The following is a 17,865-nucleotide window of genomic DNA, read 5'->3' on the forward strand; positions in this document are numbered from 1 at the left end:
CATTTATGCTTCATTGTTCCCATCAAATTTTGTTTTTTTTTTTCTTCAGATTTTCTTTTTTGAAAACATGATCTATTAGAGGATGCAGGAAGATGAACGGTTTGGATCGTTGATATTATATTCAGAATTTTACGGTTAGTGAAAATATTGCTTGATGTTTATAAAGTTTCTACAAACTATATGACATCGACTCATATTTCAGTTAACCATAAATATCGAAATGTGATATCGAATGTGACGACCCGTCCCTAATTTTCCTATGTAATTTCTCCCCAAGTATGTGTATTGACCATTATGCTCTTATTGGCAAGTGACGTGGACGTATTCATATCGCTTTTTTTTTATTTCTCGCTATCGCATTTAAATTGTATATGTTGTTACGAGTGTACGTAAATTTTTATTAGTGTGAAAACACTATTTCGAATATATTTTCGATACCCTTTTCTGTACAAAATCTAAACTTTATCCCTAGCCTTCTATTTAGCCCATCGCATGCATTCCACCAATCCCATCCACTCCTTCTTTGCATCAACCAATCAAAAAAAGCAAAATAAAATATCTTTCTTCTTTCTCTCTCTCTCTCTCTCTCTCTCTCTCTCTCTCTCTCTCTCTCTCTCTCTCTCTCTCCCATATACCCTCTTTCTCTGCAAACCCCTCAAACGAGCTTCAAAGCTCACAGATCTAACCCAAAAACCACTCCATTGTACTCATCTCAGTCCCACGATCACAACCATGTTCTTGAAACCTTGTTTAGACGAGTTTTGACTCGTTAACTCGGAAGGTCCGAACTCGGGCAAACTGAGTTCGACATGTTTTCGAACGAGTTAGGATGTTTTGAAGCTTGGGAAGGCTTCTACACGACATTCTAAGGGTCCTAGGCTTGTTTTGGAAGAAGGTCGACGTGAAATGACCAAGTTTCAAGGAGTTCACTTTTGGCCGGAACTTTCGAGGCGTTTTTCGACGACCTCCGTCCACTTTTTGGACTCCAAATAGGTATAACGCCATTCTACACTTCATTAGCTTCAAATTCATATAAAGTACATAAAAAATGGTTGAGAAATGAAAGAGAATAATGAGTTTGAAATTTTTCCAGAAATCCGACGAATTTGAGTTGTAGACGGCAGTGACAGCGAGGCTCGCCGAAGAATGAGATGGAATATTCCATCAAAGTGACGGAATATTCTGACAGTGTCAGGTAATGGCGTCAGGTAATAGCGTCAACTCTGTCAATTAAAGTTAACGGAATATTCTTTCAAATTAACGGAATATTCATGACGGACGTTAGGCACTCGCTTGCGCTTTTGGCCGTGCCCTTGACGGTGCGTAAGCCATCCAAAAATTATTTTAAAAATTTGGGGATGTTCGTGACGCCGAGTAGGTCACGGTGATATATTTAAACCCTAAGTTTGAGCAAACTATGGGGGTTTTATTTAGGTTTCCGTATATGTGCTTTAATTAATTCTATTTTAGTTATTTCACATATAAGGGAAACGTATCCCACAATTTGTTTTATACCTATACATAATTATAGTTTCCATAAATGCGTATTTACTTCACTTTTACACTTATATTGCCAAATATCGTTATTGTGATATTAATTGTGATAAATGCTGCTATATGGTTAGGATATTACTGTCATGACATTCATACATTTTTGTACATGCTCAACTTGCTGCACCGGTGTTAGTACTCGCCCCAGGGCCAGGGCCAGTCCTTCATGTGTATGTTCACATCACACCATTCGCTCTCCTTGGATCCAAGTTAGGTGCCAGTCCTGTCGGGTAGATTGCATTAGGCAATCCGACTTGTATGTACTAGAGCATATTGATTACACCAGTCCTGTTCGTGTCTGAAATTATCTGTTCGAACTCATGTGTCAGCCTAGATGGATGAGCACTTAGCTATACTTGATTATCACATGATTATATTATTGTGGCATTTGATACATCATGAATTGGCATATTTCTAGTTGTAATACTATTATAATGCTGTTGATTTATTGTTTACATACCTACGTAGTATGTTTTAAGGAAACTATACTTGTTTTACAGCGAGGAGTTAGTATATTCGAAAATAAAGGATTTCGTATAAGCATTATTTTGCTGACCCACTCAACTTTGTTTTTCGCCCCTCCAGGACCTAGATAGCTGTACTCTTTGTGGCACTCGAGGAATCTCGGCAATTCTGACATTTCCTTCTGTTTAGACGTACGAACTTATCACTGTTATGTAATAAGTGTACTTTAGTTACTTTGACTACTCTTCTGTAGTCTCACTGTCTATTACGCTCTGAATAATTGTAGTGGTTCATCCCACGATTGCACACTCTTTCACTATTTTGTATAATTAGTTCTAATTAGTTTAAATTTATTCATTTCTTACATCACTTACCCTTATGGTTACGTCACCTCTCGGTGACGGCCAGTATGATTCGACCTTTCCAGGTCGGGGTGTGTCAGCTTGGTATTAGAGCATAAGTTTAGATAGTCCTGCAGTTCCTAGTGTGTTTTAACTCTTGTTTTCTTATGTCAGAACCATGCCACCTCGTAGAAAGCCACGTACTCCAGCTAAGAATAACTTTTTGGACTTTGGGCAGTTTGGTAAGGCTATTGCCAATGCTATTCAGTCTTCGCTTCGTCCTCCCCCAAGGAATACGTTGGATATTGTATCTTTCCTGATGATTAATGATTTCTTTGGTAATGAGGGGTCGGAGAAATCAGAGATATGGTTCGATCATGTTGAGAAGACCTTTCGAGTTATTCATAGGCAAGGCAATCTCCTTAGAGAGATAGGTCGAGACATCGACCTTGTTCTTTCGTTTGAGAGTAGAATCTTGGTGGGAACAGGAGAAGAAACCATTGTCTCCTGAGGATTGTATGAATTGGGATGTCTTCAAGCATATATTTCGGACCAGATTTGTTCCTCAAGAGTATTTGGATAGTAAGAAGAACGAGTTCAAAAATCTGAGGCAAGGTAAGATGTCAGCCACCGAGTATCATCGGAGGTTCATAGACTTATCTCGTTATTGCCTCTAGATTGCTGCTAATCCCTGGGAAATGCTTCATTTGTTTAAGAAGGGAACTTGCAAGAAATGGCGTACTATAGCAACCACTACTCCCTGTGCTAATTATAAGGAATTCTTAGAGGTTTTGCTTTGGATTGAAGAATCGGAGAACGCTCATGATGATGATGGTGGTGGTAGGAATGCCCAGAAGAACTATAACAGAGGGCAATCATCACTTGGTCTGAGAATGGCTTAGAATTTTAAAAGGAGTGGAAACAGCTCTGGATCGTCGAGCAGGGGTTCTAACTCCAATGCACCTCGAAGAGAAGGCAGATCTGCTGGTGATTCTCATTTTCAAAATCAAGGAAACTCCAGCAGTTCAGGTGTTTAATTTTGTCACAGGTGTAACACCCGTCACTATAGCAAATGTAAGAGAGGAAACAGATGATGTTTCACTTGTGGACAGACAGGGTACATGGCCTATAATTGTCCTCAGAAGCAGGGGAATCAACCTGCTAATCTCCATTTGCAGTCCCCTTACAGCAGTTTCCAGCACCTAGTAATCGTCAGCAGATAGGCTACGATGGAGCTTTCCACTGCTAATGGGACGTAGCCCTGTATCAGGGAGGACCATACCAGTGCACACTTGAGGTTCCCTACTATCAGGGAGGCTATCAACAGACTCAGGAAGGTTATCCACAGTTTCAGGGAGACTATACACCGTATTAGGGTGGTGGAGCAATATGTATACTGGATGACAGTATCAGAATCTAGACGTAACGTCTTGTAGTGGAGGTTCAGGTAGACAGGAAAATCTATCCCATTAGGGCCGAGGTAATCAAACTCAAGCAAACAGGGGTCGTGGAGGTAGGCAAAAAGTTCAGGGAAGAGTCAACAACATCACCTCACAGGATGCTCAAGCTAATCCGGACTTGATCATGGGTACGTTGAATGTTCTAGGCCATTTTGCTAAAGTTTTAATTGATTCTAGTGCTACACATTCAGTTATTTCCCATAAATTTGCTCAAACAACTCAACCACATCCTACTTCACTCGGCTACGAGTTGGAATTCTCAATGCCTAGGGGTGAAATCTGTTATGTTAGTTAGGAATATCAAGGATGTCCCATCCTTGTCGAATATGTGGTCATGTTGGCTAATCTTGTTCCTTTGGATATCGTTGATTTTGACGTTATCTTAGGCATGGATTGGTTACGCTATAATCAAGTGTCAATGGTGTGGCATGTGTACTTGATTGAAGCCCGTGAGACTGAAAGAAGGATTTTATTACCGGAAAGATGGTTATGGAAAGCCTATCATGACATCGTTCATCATGGTTCATATGTGGCTGCTCGCTCTTGCCTTTCCTTGTCCAGGTTTGATTGTTATGAGAAGGTTGTTACTTTACACCAACCGGGCATGCCTACTATCACGTTTGTTGGTGAACGTGGTGGTCTAAAGCACGAAGTTATCACTGCCATGAGGGCGAGGAGACTGGTGAGTAAAGGTTGTCAAGGCTACTTAGCTCATGTTGTGCTAACGGAAGAGACTACTGCATCTGTGGAAGACGTCGGAGTAGTCAGGCATTTTCTCGATGTTTTTTCCCGATAAGTTACTTGGCTTACCCCTAGATCGTGAAGTGGAGTTCACCATTGATCTACTTCAGGTATTAATCCTATTTCTCTTACACCTTACCGTATGGCTCTTACGGAGTTAAGGGCAATTAAAATTAAGTTACAAGAGCTAGTTGATAAGGGTTTCATACAACCAAGCACTTCCTCGTGGGGAGCTCCTGTTCTGTTTGCAAGGAAGAAAAATGGAACTTTGAGGTTATGCATCGATTACAGGCAATTGAACCGGGTGACAATTAAAAACTGTTATCCGTTACCTCGTATTGACGATCTCTTTGACCAGCTTAAAGGTGCTTATGTGTTCTTGAAGATTGATCTGAGGTCTGGTTACTACCAATTGAAGATCAGAAGTGATGACGTTCCGAAGACAACTTTCAGAACTCGATATGGTCATTACGAGTTTCTTGTGATGCCATTTGGATTGACTAATGCACCAGCGGCTTTCATGAACTTGATGAATCGAGTATTTCATCCATACCTTGACAGGTTCGTCATTGTTTTTATAGATGACATTTTGGTGTATTCGAAGAATGAAATTGATCATGCTAGGCATCTGCGTTTGGTCCTAAAGACGTTAAAGGCAAATCAGTTGTATGCTAAGTTTAGCAAATGTCAATTTTGGCTGGATCAAGTGTCATTTTTAGGGCAAGTGGTATCTACTCAAGAGGTGCTTGTGGACCCTTAGAAAGTGGCAGTTGTGGAAAATTAGGAACAACCTCAGACAGTTATGGAAGTACGAAGCTTTCTTGGTCTTACTGGTTATTATCGACGCTTTGTGAAGGATTTTTCAACCATAACACGACCTTTGACAAAGTTAACTAGAAAAGAAGTTTCATTTGTGTGGAATGATGAGTGTGAACAGAGTTTCCAACAGTTGAAGTACCTTCTTACTCACGCACCTGTGTTAGCACTTCCCGATGACGGAGGGAACTTTGAGATCTACAGTGATGCATCTTTGAATGGTCTTGGATGTGTGTTAATGCAGCATGATAAGGTGATTGCTTTTGCATCGCGGTAGTTAAAGCCCTATGAGAGGAACTATCCTACTCATGATCTCGAGTTAGCAGCGATCATCTTTGCTTTGAAAATTTGGAGACACTATCTTTATGGGGAAAAGTGTAAGATCTTCACTGATCATAAAAGCCTTAAGTATATCTTCACTTAGCTAGATCTCAATCTTCGACAACGGAGGTGGGTAGAGTTGCTTAGTGATTATGACTGCAACATTGAGTATCACCCAGGTCGTGCCAATTCGGTAGCTGATACTCTTAGTAGGAAGTCTCATGGCTAACTTAATACTCTTTATGCTAGTCGCATTCCTCTTTTGACTGATCTAAGATCCACTGGAATAACATTGAAAGCGGGTCGATGGGGGGCCCTAATTGCCAGTTTTCAGGTCAGACCAGTTCTGTTAGATCGTGTTCTTGAAGCCCAGAGGAACAATACAGAATCTCGGGAATTGATACAGGCAATGTCAGATGGGAAAAAGAAAGACCTCAGGATTAGTGATCCTGACAGCATGCTTATGCAAGGTGATCGGATGTATGTACCGAATGTTGAGGAACTAAAGAGAGACATATTGTATGAAGCGCATATTTCTGCTTATGCAATGCATCCAGGGAGTACCAAGATGTAGCATAGCATCCAACACTTTTATTATTGGCCAGGTATGAAAAGAGAAATTGCAAAGTATGTCAGTTGTTGTGCAGTTTGGCAGCAGGTTAAGGCGGAAAGGAAAAATCCATTTGGATTGCTACAACCACTCCCTATACCTTAGTGGAAATGAGAAGATATTACAATAGATTTCGTGTACAAATTACCTCATACGCGAAATGGTTACGATGGTATCTGGGTGATAGTTGATTGACTTACCAAGTCAGCACACTTCATACCCGTTCATGGGAATTACTCGTTGAGTCAGTTGGTTGAACGGTTCATCTCTAAAGTGGTTAGGTACCACGGAGTTCCAGTTAGTATCATTTCTAACAAGGATCCCCGATTTACTTCGAAGTTCTGGGTAGCGTTTCAAGAGGCTTTGAGATCAAGATTACTCTACAGCACCGGCTATCATCCTCAAACTGATGGGCAGTCAGAAAGAACTATTCAGACTTTGGAAGATATGTTGAGGTCATTTGTTCTAAAGTTTGGAGACACTTGGCACAAGCGTTTACCATTGATAGAGTTCACCTATAACAACAGCTTCAATTCTAGTATTGGTATGGCACCATTTGAAGCGTTGTATGGGAAACCGTGGCGTACTCCACTTTGTTGGTCCGAGGTCGGTGAAGGAGTTTTGGTGGGCCCCGAGATCATGGATGAGATGACACAGAACATTCAGGTGATAAAGGCTAACCTGAAAGCGGCCCAAGATGAGCAGAAGAGTATCGTAGACAGATATTCTACCGATAGAGTTTATCAGGTTGGTGATTGGGTATTCTTGAAATTATCCTCGTGGAAATGTGTTGTACGATTCGGAAAGAAATGGAAGCTCAGCCCTAAGTACATCGGACTGTACCAGATCGTTGAACGAGTTGGTGAAGTCGCTTATCACCTCACTTTGCCACCAGAGTTAGCGTGAGTGCATAATATGTTTCACGTATCGATGCTACGAAGGTACATCTCTTATCCGTCACACGTGATCCCTCCTCAGCCACTGGAGATCAATCCAGATTTGACCTATGATGAAATTCTAATGACTATCCTTGATTGGAAGGATAAGGTTCTTAGGAACAAGACCGTACGGATGGTGAAAGTTTTGTGAAGGAACCACTCGGTTAAGGAAGCTACTTGGGAGATAGAAAAGCGTATGCGAGATATGTATCCACGTCTGTTTTATGGCTTTGATTTGTAGTCAGTATTGAAATTTCGGGGACTAAATTTTTATAAGGGTTGTAGATTGTGACGACCCGTCCCTAATTTTCCTATGTAATTTCTCCCCGAGTATGTGTATTGGCAAGTGACGTGGACGTATTCATATGGCTTTTATTTTATTTCTTGCTATCGCATTTAAATTGTACACGTTGTTACGAGTGTACGTAAATTTTTATCAGTGTGAAAACACTATTTCGGATAGATTTTCGATACCCATTTCTGTACAAAATCTAAACTATATTCCCAGCCTTATATTTAGCCCATCTTGTGCACTCCACCAATCCCATCCACTCATTCTTTGCAGCAACCAATCAGAAAAAGTAAAAGAAAATATCTTTATTCCTTCTCCCCCTCTCTCTCTCTCTTTCTTCCGTATACCCTCTTTCTCTGCAAACCCCTCAAACGGGATTCAAAGCTCACATATCGAACCCAAAAACCACTCCATTGTACTCATCTCAGTCCCACGATCACAACCATGTTCTTGAAACCTGGTTTAGATGAGTTTTGACTCGTTAACTCGGAAGGTCCGAACTCGGGCAAACTGAGTTCGACGTGTTTTCGAACGAGTTAGGATGTTTTGAAGCTTGGGAAGGCTTCTACACCACATTCTAAGGGTCCTAGGCTTGTTTTGGAAGAAGGTCGACGTGAAACCACTGAGTTTCAAGAAGTTCACTTTTGGTCGGAACTTTCGAGGCGTTTTCCGGAGACCTCCGTCCACTTTTTGGACTCCAAACAGGTATAACGCCATTCTACACTTCATTAGCTTTAAATCCATATAAAGTATGTCAAAATTGGTTGAGAAATGAAAGAGAATAGTGAGTTTGAAATTTTTACAAAAATCCGGCGAAGTTGAGTTGCAAACGGCAACGACGGCGAGGCTCGCCGGAGAAGGAGACGGAATATTCTGACTGCGTCAGGTAATGGCGTCAACTCTGTCAGTTAAAGTTAACGGAATATTCCTTCAAACTGACGAAATATTCCTGCCGGAAGTAAGGCACTGGGGGCGCGTGAGCTATCCAAAAATTATTTTTAAAATTTACGGATGTTCGTGACGCCGAGTAGATCACGATGGTATATTTAAACCTAGGTTTGAGCAAACTATGGGGGTTTTATTTAGGTTTCCGTATATGTGCTTTAATAAATTCTATTTTAGTTATTTCACATACAGGGGAAACGTATCCTGAGGAATTGAGGGGCCAGGCTAGGCTCGGGTGCTACGATCCAGCGACGTACTTGTGAGTAGGCAGTTTGTTTTTATACCTATACATAATTATAGTTTCCATAAATGCGTATTTACTTCACTTTTACGCTTATATTGCCAAGTATCGTTATTATGATATTAATTGTGATAAATGCTGCTATATGGTTGGGATATTACTGTTATGACATTCATACATATTTGTACATGCTCATCTTGCTGCACTGGTGTTAGTACTCGCCCCAGGGCCAGGGCCAGTCCTTCACGTGTATGTTCACATCACACCATTCGCTCTCCTTGGATCCAAGTTAGGTGCCAATCCTGTCGGGTATATTGCATTAGGCAATCTGACTTATATGTGACATGCTTCTGCACCAGTCTTCATGTGATCGTAGTACTAAAGCATATTGATTACACCCAGTCCTGTTCGTGTTCGAAATTATCTGTTCGAACTAGTGTGTCAGCCTAGATGGATGAGCACTTAACTATACTTGATTATCACATGATTATATTATTGTGGCATTTGATACATCATGAATTGGCATATTTTTTGTTGTAATACTATTATAATGTTGTTGATTTATTGTTTACATACCTACGTAGTATGTTTTAACGAAACTATACTTGTTTTACGGCACGAGGTTAGTATATTCGAAAATAAAGGATTTCGTATAAGCATTGTTTTGTTGACCCACTCAACTTTGTTTTTCGCCCCTCTAGGACCTAGATAGCTGTACTCTTTGTGGCACTCGAGGAATCTCGGCAATTCTGACATTTCCTTCTGTTTAGACGTACGAACTTATCACTGTTATGTAATAAGTGTACTTTAGTTACTTTGACTACTCTTCTGTAGTCTCACTGTCTATTACACTCTGAATAATTGTAGTGGTTCATCCTACGATTGCGCACTCTTTCACTGTTTAGTATAATTAGTTCTAATTAGTTTTAAATTTATTCATTTCTTACATCACTTACCCTAATGGTTACGTCACCTCTCGATGACGGCCAGCATGCTTCGACCTTTCCAGGTCGGGGTGTGTCATCAAAGATCTGAACTGTTCATCTTCTTACATCTGCCAGATCATGTTTTCAAAAAAGAAAATTTAAAAAATGAAATTCAGTAAGAAGAATAAAGAGTAAATGACAATCGATGGTTAAATATAAATTTAAGGTTTATGGATTATAGTGTTGGATTTTGAAGCTGACCCTTTCATGAAAATTGTAAAGCTTGTCACTATGAGTGATTGTATATTTATTTTTTTACATTTTTTACACTTCTACAATAATTATTATTAATTTTATTAATTTTACCCTAAAATAAAAAACATTATTCATGAGGGTTTGGAGGATTTTAAAAATCTAAACAATAATGTAAGTGTAACCATTATCTACTCGTGGAGGAATAATGATGAATCACAAAGGTTTATATATTCATTCACATTTTTCATACATGTATGTATGTCTTCTTAGTTCTTACCTGTACAAATACTGTACTAGTTTATTTTAATTTTGGACAACAATATGTTAAGTAAAATTTATCCTAGTAATGATAATAACGAACTCTAATAATAAAAATAAATAATGGCTAAAACTTTTTTTTTTAAACTTATATAGAATAATAATATAAAACTATATATTTAATATAGAATATATTGTATATATTAATATGGCTATTATATTTTATAATAAATCTTTTAGTAATTAAACTTTAAAATTATCAAAATATTTTTTTTTTCTTAACAAGTCGAAACGGGTTACCCGCGTGTATACCCGTTAAGAACCCATTATTAATAGGTTCTTAACGAGTCACCTGATAATTACCCAATTAGTTATCATGTTGACTCGAAACCCGTTATTTTCGTGTCATGTCAGAAACTGCCGGGTCTAAAATATAGTATTGAGATTAAGAGAGAGAAAGAGAGGAGAGAGAGGGGCAACAAATGGGTCCACAAAATTTGAAGAAATCTAAACTCAAAGTCTCCAACTTGAATACCTTCATCTCTAAATTTCTTCAGAAAAAATTAATTAATGTTATAAATAGGCAAAAGTTAGAGAAATAACATTTGCATATCACACTATAACTTTAGTAGCTATAACATAAAAGGATGGCAGATAAAGAGAGGGGGAGATATACTGATATTATTTCTTTGATTCTTTCTTTCGCAGTGTGCATTTTGATAACACACAGAGTGCTCTATTTATAGAGCAACTCCCGTGACAACCATCGAAACAAAAATGATTACATTTTGAAAGTATCACAACCACTATTCCCAAGTCTTCATTACTTTGTGTGGGCCTTCATCCACTAATTCTACAACAATTAATTAATAAAAAATTAACCCAAAATTCAAAAGGTAGAAGCAAATTTGAGTTCATGACTGACCTAAAAACCAAAACCAAAGCAAATATGTCGGAAAACTCATCAGGAAACCTAAGCTTTTCTGGGTTTAAAATCTCATCAAATCAGAACGGGAGCCAAGCTTTTCTAGTATAAAATTTTTACAAATCAAAACGAGATTCAGCTTGGTTTTTTCCAAGAATTCCCAAATCAAACGACGAAGACGGAGGAAAACCCAGATGAGGAAAGCAAAAAATGGAGAGTCGAAACTAACGATATAAAAAAACACCCAGAATTTTTAAAAAAAAAATCATACAAAAAACCCACAACTATTTATTTTTCCAAGGGTTTTAAATGCAAGAAATTTGCACAGATGATTTGGCTAAGAAAGATGAGAAGATCAAAGAAAAAGAAGGCTTGAGAGAAAGAAAGGCAGGCTGAAAAACAAAGAAAGGCCAAATGCGAAGGGAGAATATCATCTCCGGAGCTGGTTCCACCGGAGCCCTTGGATCCTCCTCCTTCTTCTTCTTTCTCTGCAGGTTTTTGGCCCCCGGAGTCGGCATCGTGCTCCCCCGGAGTCTGGGTCGTGGCCTTCCCTGAGCTAGTTATCGGAAAACTTCAAAACCACACAGTCGGCGATGACTACTACGATGTTGCCGATAACTAGCTCCAGGGAGCCCATGACGCCAGTAATATTATATGGATTCACTTTTAAGTGGGACTCACCGCCGTATTGTTTTGAAATGTTGTCTATTGTTGTCTCCCAGGAATATTGTTTAACTTTGTTGATGCACAAAACCGGAAGTCTTGGAACAACGTAAATCCGATCGTGAATCTGCAAGAAATGTAAATAACACAAGATGTATCGTGGTTCACCCCAATGTTTGGGCTACGTCCACACTGATATTGTATTTCTTTGAGATGTGAGGGGAGTGAGGGAGAGAGCTTATGAGGGTGAGAGAGCTCTTCTCATGGCCTAAGAAAATGGCCTCCCTTAATTGTGAAGGTGAGGAGTCCTTTTATAGAATAAGGGCTCCTCATTTATTACATATTTGCTCATTCCTTTATTACATAATTACATTTAAGTCCCCCGAGTATTTGTACAAGGTCTAAATACGGAGGCCCTAAGTATGGTACAAACAAACTTCATTTGGAAGCATAACTATTCACTTTAAGTTTAACAAAGTGAATATGTTACTATTTTAATACACTAACAATTTGCCTATAAATACCTGGCCTGTTGAGCTTTATAGCCCAGTGGACCTTTATTGCTCAACAAGCCAATTCTAGTTAGTGCTCTCATTCAATATATTTATTATTGGTGTGATATATGGCGTTTTCCCGTACATCCTTATTTTGTGTCGGGGATTACCCTGAGACCTTGCCAGGTATTTTGGCGATGTGCACCGACAAATGGATCTCCAGTCCGATTGCCAATGTTGGGGCCTTAGCCGACTTGAAACCCGAGTTGTGCGCCTCACAGCAACGTTGGATAACACACGTCGCGCTCCAGGATCAAGAAGGCTTGATCCAATTGCGGAAGATCTTGCAGAAGTTCCGTCGACGCAGGGGATCGTTCAGAACGAGACTACAACAATTTAATGTTGAATATGCAGAGTTGAGAAGGAAGCTGTCAAAGCATTGTAGAGATGGCGGGACCGTTAGCGTGGGGAATGAAGAAAAAAAGATCGAGCCTACCTGGGACTAATTGGAGGCCGTATCAAGTATCTACGTCGTTCGGGCGTAGATACCGTCGATATCCGTATAAGAAATACTCTGGTAGAAGACGCACGTCGTCAGCCTGTGTTAAGAATCGTTAAACATCGTTGCATATTAAAGATTTGACCAATGCTGCTTTAATTGATCATAATGGACTGCTTAGTATGGCTCTTAATATTAAGCCTGGTGTTAATATTGACGAGCGATCTAGTGGTATTACCTGGTTGAATAACATTCATCTCAAAGGCAAACTTTGGTTGTCAATGTCACATGAGGCTCCAAGTAGAGATCCTAGTCTTCCTAACGTGTTTCTATGGGTAATATACGATGCAAAACCATTGGCAGTTAGTATTGCTGCGGCAGACATATTCAACACCTTCAATTCCGAACCATCCACATGGTTGTTGAATCCGGCTGTTAGCCATCGTTATCAGATTATTGGCAAAGCGCGTTACAATTTACAAGGGGCACCGGACGCTGGAGAACATAAGTGTGAATGTGTTGTCGATAAGGATATGAAGATCAATCGAATATGCGAGTGGCAGTCCGATGGTGTCCAACAAGCCGACACATTTAAAGGAGCTCTTTATGTTTTATGGGCTACTTCGAACCCAGGTACGAAGGTTAGCCAAGCCTTAGTTCATCGAGTTACTTGGAAAAACAAGATGTAAAAGCCTTATTAAGGCTGATGACATAATAATAAATGTATTTTATCACTATATATACTCGATCGATTGAGGGACTTTAGCTTATTGTTCAAATTACATACATATTGTTTGCCAGGTATGGATTACCTTATTAATATGGTTGCGCCGTGTTCACCGTAGGTAAACATGCGCAACAATCCAAGAGGATTGGGCCGTAGGCCCGATGAGTTAACGAGCGAAGCGAGGAACATGATTAAAAAAGATTTTCATAAATATAGGCAAATACAATATTTCCTTCAGCCCATTGCATAAACATGGGATCCTTAGCAATAGCGTCATAGTATGAAGCATCCGAATTACAGAGAACTATAGACGGTATGCCTCCTGTAATTTGGCGTTTTTTACGGTATCTCTCATTTACAACATACTCCCTTTGGGCCCCAAGTAGGGCCTTTTTACATGGAAAATATTGAAATGGACAATCATCTATTACATTATATTGGGCCTTTACATTATAATTGGTAAAATCAACGCCTTTGGCCCATTAGTTATGTAAGCCTAAACTTCTGGCCCAGTGTGTTTTACCAGATTCAGTCGGGCCCTGAACTACAATACTTATGGGGCGGTCAGCTTTGGGATCCTGGGGAAGAAGATGAAAGTCAATTTCCTCCGGTAACATATCTTGGTTTGTTAAAATATGGAGATATCTCTCCTCCAAGTCATTTAAGGTTGCATCTTGTGCATGTGCGATTGATAGTTGAACATAATGTGGCCAAAAACAAGTTATGGATTTACGTACCATGAATATATTATGTGTCGCCTATTGGGTTAGTTTAGGAGGGACGTTGTTGAATGTTGGCCATTTCGGAACATATATCTCTGGAGGATTTGACCATCTTTTATTTGCCATTTACTCCAGATTTCGCAATTGAGTTGCGTATACGAATGGTTGTTCAGCCGCCACCCTTGATAGGAAATCTGATGAAGATGACAATTCGTTAAGAATGCTGGTCCATATTTCATCTCTTGAACGTTTGGATGAACGACGCTGCTGTATTTGGCCCCTTTCTTCGAATATGCCGCCTTTGGCTATGTACGCGGAGACGTCCTGATCATCCTTAGATTTCTGCATATTGGGATGATAATGTGTTGTGCCATTAGGATTTGGAATGTCACAGAACGAAGTGGATTGTATGTTGAACTGTTTGTTGCATTGTAACAGACAATGTAGATGGGACTCTCCATCCTCGTTTGTTTCTTGACACACTCGTATGTAAGATGGATCGTAATGTGTAAACCAATTCCATATGTAGTCGATGACGAAGGTAATTATCAAGGGACAGAGGGGAAATGTGAGGAAAATTGATTTCCCTTGGATTCGAAATCTGGAAGAAGCTGAAGGATGAAGGCGAGGCATGATGAACAATAATGTATCTCACTTAGATATTGGAACTATTACTGGATTCGGTGAAATGTGAGATGAATTTGGCCGGCAGGTATGTATACATATGGCGTGTTGTGATAGGATGTCCGCTAGCACAAAGTGCGATTACACTTGTCTTATTCTGATGGGTCCATACCAAAGTGTTGCGCATGTTCACCTACGGTGAACACGGCACAACCATATTAATAAGGTAATCCATACCCGGCAAACAATATGTATGTAATTTGAACAATAAGCTAAAGTCCCTCAATCAAACTCATTCACATGAGTCCTCAATCCGTCGAGTATATATTGTGATAAAATACATTTATTATTATGTCATCAGCCTTAACAAGGCTTTTACATCTTGTTTTTCCAAGTAACTCAATAAACTATGGCTTGGCTAACCTTCGCACCTGGGTTAGAAGTAGCCCATAAAACATAAAGAGCACCTTTAAATATGTCGGCTGGTTGGACACCATCGGACTGCCACTCACATATTCGATTGATCTTCACATACTTATCGACAACACATTCACGCTTATGTTCTCCAACGTTCGGTCCCCCTTGGAAATCGTAACGCGCTTTGCCAACAATCTGATAACGATGGCTAACAGTCGAATTCAACAACCATGTGGATGGTTCGGAATTGAAGGTGTTGAATATGTCCGCCGATGGTCTTGCATCGTATATTACCCATAGAAACATGTTACGAGGACTAGGATCTTTACCTGGAGCCTCATGTGACATTGACAACCAAAGTTTTCCTTTGAGATAAATGTTATTCAACCAGGTAATACCACTAGATCGCTCGTCAATATTAACACCAGGCTTAATATTAAGAGCCATACTAAGCAGTCCATTATGATCAATTAAAGCAGCATTGGTCAAATCTTTAATGTGCAACGATGTCCAACGATTCTTAACATGGGCTAACGACGTGCGTCTTCTACCAGAGTATTTCTTATACGGATATCGACGGTATCTACGCTCGAACGATGTAGATACTTGATACGGCGTCCAATTAGTCCCAGGTATAGGCTCGATCTTTTTTTCTTCATTCGCCATGCTAACAGTCCCGCTATCTTTACAACGCTCTGACAGCTTCCTTCTCAATTCTGCATATTCAACATGAAACTACTGTAGTCTCGTTTTGAACGATCCCCTGCATCGATGAAACCTCTGCAGGATCTTCCGCAATTGGATCAAGCCTTCTTGATCCTTGAGCGCGCCGTGTGTTATCCAACGTTGCTGTGAGGCGCACAACTCGGGTTTCAAGTTGGCTAAGGCCCCGACATTGGCAATCCGACTGGAGATCCATTTGTCGGTGCACATCACCAAAATACCTGGCAAGGTCTCGGGGTAATCCCTGACACAAAACAAGGATGCACGAGAGAGCACCATATATCGCACCAATAATAAATATATTGAATGGGAGCATTAACCAGAATTGGCTTGTTGAGCAATAAGAGTCCATTAGGCTATAAACCCAACAGGCCGGGTATTTATAGGCAAATAGTTAGCGTATTAAATACGCTAGTAGTAACATATTCACTTTGTTAAACATAAAGTGAATAGTTATGCTTCCAAATGAAGTTAAACAATATTCCTGGGAGACAACAGTAGAAACATTTCAAAAGAATACGGCGGTGGGTCCCACTTAAAAGTGAATCCAGTAATATTAGATGGATTCGTTTATGTATGAACCCATCAAAATAAGACACGTGTAATCGCACTTTGTACCAATGGACATCTTATCACAACACATTATATGTATATATAACCGCCAAATTCATCTCACATCTCACCGAATCCAGTATTAGTTCCAATATCTAAGTGAGATATATTATTGTTCATCATGCCTCACCTTCATCCTTCAACTTCTTCCAGATTTCGGATTCAAGGGAAATCAATTTTCCTCACATTTCCCCACTGTCCTTTGATAATTACCTTCGTCATTAACTACATATGGAATTTGTTTACACCTTATGATCCATCTTACATACGAGTGTGTCAAGAAACACACGAGGATGGAGAGCCCCATCTACATTGTCTGTTACAATGCAACAAACGGTTCAACATACAATCCACTTTGTTCTGTGACATTCCAGATCCTAACGGCACAACACATTATCATCCCAATATGCAGAAACCTAGGGATGATCAGGACGTCGCTGCGTACATAGCCAAAGATGGCATATTCGAAGAAAGGGGCCAAATACAGCAATGTCGTTCATCCAAACATTCAAGAGATAAAATATGGACCAGCATTCTCAACGAATCGTCATCTTCATCAGATTTCCAATCAAGGGTGGCGACTAAACAACCATTCGTTTACGCAACTCAATTACGAAATCTGGAGTACATGGCAAATAAAAGATGGCTGAATCCTTCAGAGGTATATGTTCCGAAATGACCAACATTCAACAACATCCCACCTGAACTAACCTAATGGGCGACACAAAATATATTCGTGGTACGTAAATCCATAACTCGTTTTTTGCCATAGTATTTTCAACTATCAATCACACATGCACATGATGCAACCTTAAATGACTTAGAGGAGAGATATCTCCATATTTTAACAAACCAAGATATGTTACCGGACCGCCCCATGACTATTGTAATTCAGGGCCCGACTAGATCTGGTAAAACACACTGGGCCAGAAGTTTGGGCTTACATAACTACTAGGCCGAAGGCGTTGATTTTACCAATTATAATGTAGAGGCCCAATATAATGTAATGGATGATTGTCCATTTCAATATTTGCCATGTAAAAAGGCCCTACTTGGGGCCCAAAGGGAGTATGTTGTAAATGAGAAATACTGTAAAAAAACGCCAAATTAAAGGAGGCATTCCGTCTATTGTTCTCTGTAATTCGGATGCCTCATACTATGATGCTATTGCTAAGGATCCCATTTTTATGCAATGGGCCGAAAGAAATATTGTATTTGCCTATATTTTTAATCACGTTCCTCGCTTTGCTCATTCACTCATCGGATTGGCCTACGGCCCAATCTTTTCGAAGTGTTGCA

General features: G+C 39.8%; 1 protein-coding gene and 1 long non-coding RNA gene across 3 annotated transcripts in view; one reads left to right on the forward strand and one right to left on the reverse strand.

Annotated features, from left to right (window-relative positions):
- LOC126585858 (uncharacterized) overlaps nucleotides 1-17,865 on the forward strand; it is a 67,576-nt gene that overhangs the window by 17,215 nt on the left and 32,496 nt on the right. The window lies entirely within an intron of this gene.
- Nucleotides 13,657-16,607, reverse strand: LOC126585849 (uncharacterized). 2 transcript variants are annotated; one of them, XR_007610661.1, is made up of 3 exons: nucleotides 15,246-16,607; nucleotides 14,206-15,007; nucleotides 13,657-14,046 (listed from the first exon to the last, which is right to left on the reverse strand). XR_007610661.1 is itself a non-coding variant. In XM_050250407.1 (2 exons), the coding sequence occupies exons 1-2, from the start codon at nucleotides 15,895-15,897 to the stop codon at nucleotides 14,967-14,969; spliced, it is 693 nt and encodes a 230-aa protein (XP_050106364.1). In that variant the 5' UTR covers nucleotides 15,898-16,607; the 3' UTR covers nucleotides 13,657-14,966. The 2 variants fall into 2 exon arrangements, 1 of the variants encoding a protein (XP_050106364.1); XM_050250407.1 differs by having other exon boundaries at nucleotides 13,657-15,007.

The sequence above is a fragment of the Malus sylvestris genome, chromosome 10 (genome assembly GCF_916048215.2).
Source record: "Malus sylvestris chromosome 10, drMalSylv7.2, whole genome shotgun sequence".
In the NCBI taxonomy this organism is placed as follows: domain Eukaryota; kingdom Viridiplantae; phylum Streptophyta; class Magnoliopsida; order Rosales; family Rosaceae; genus Malus; species Malus sylvestris.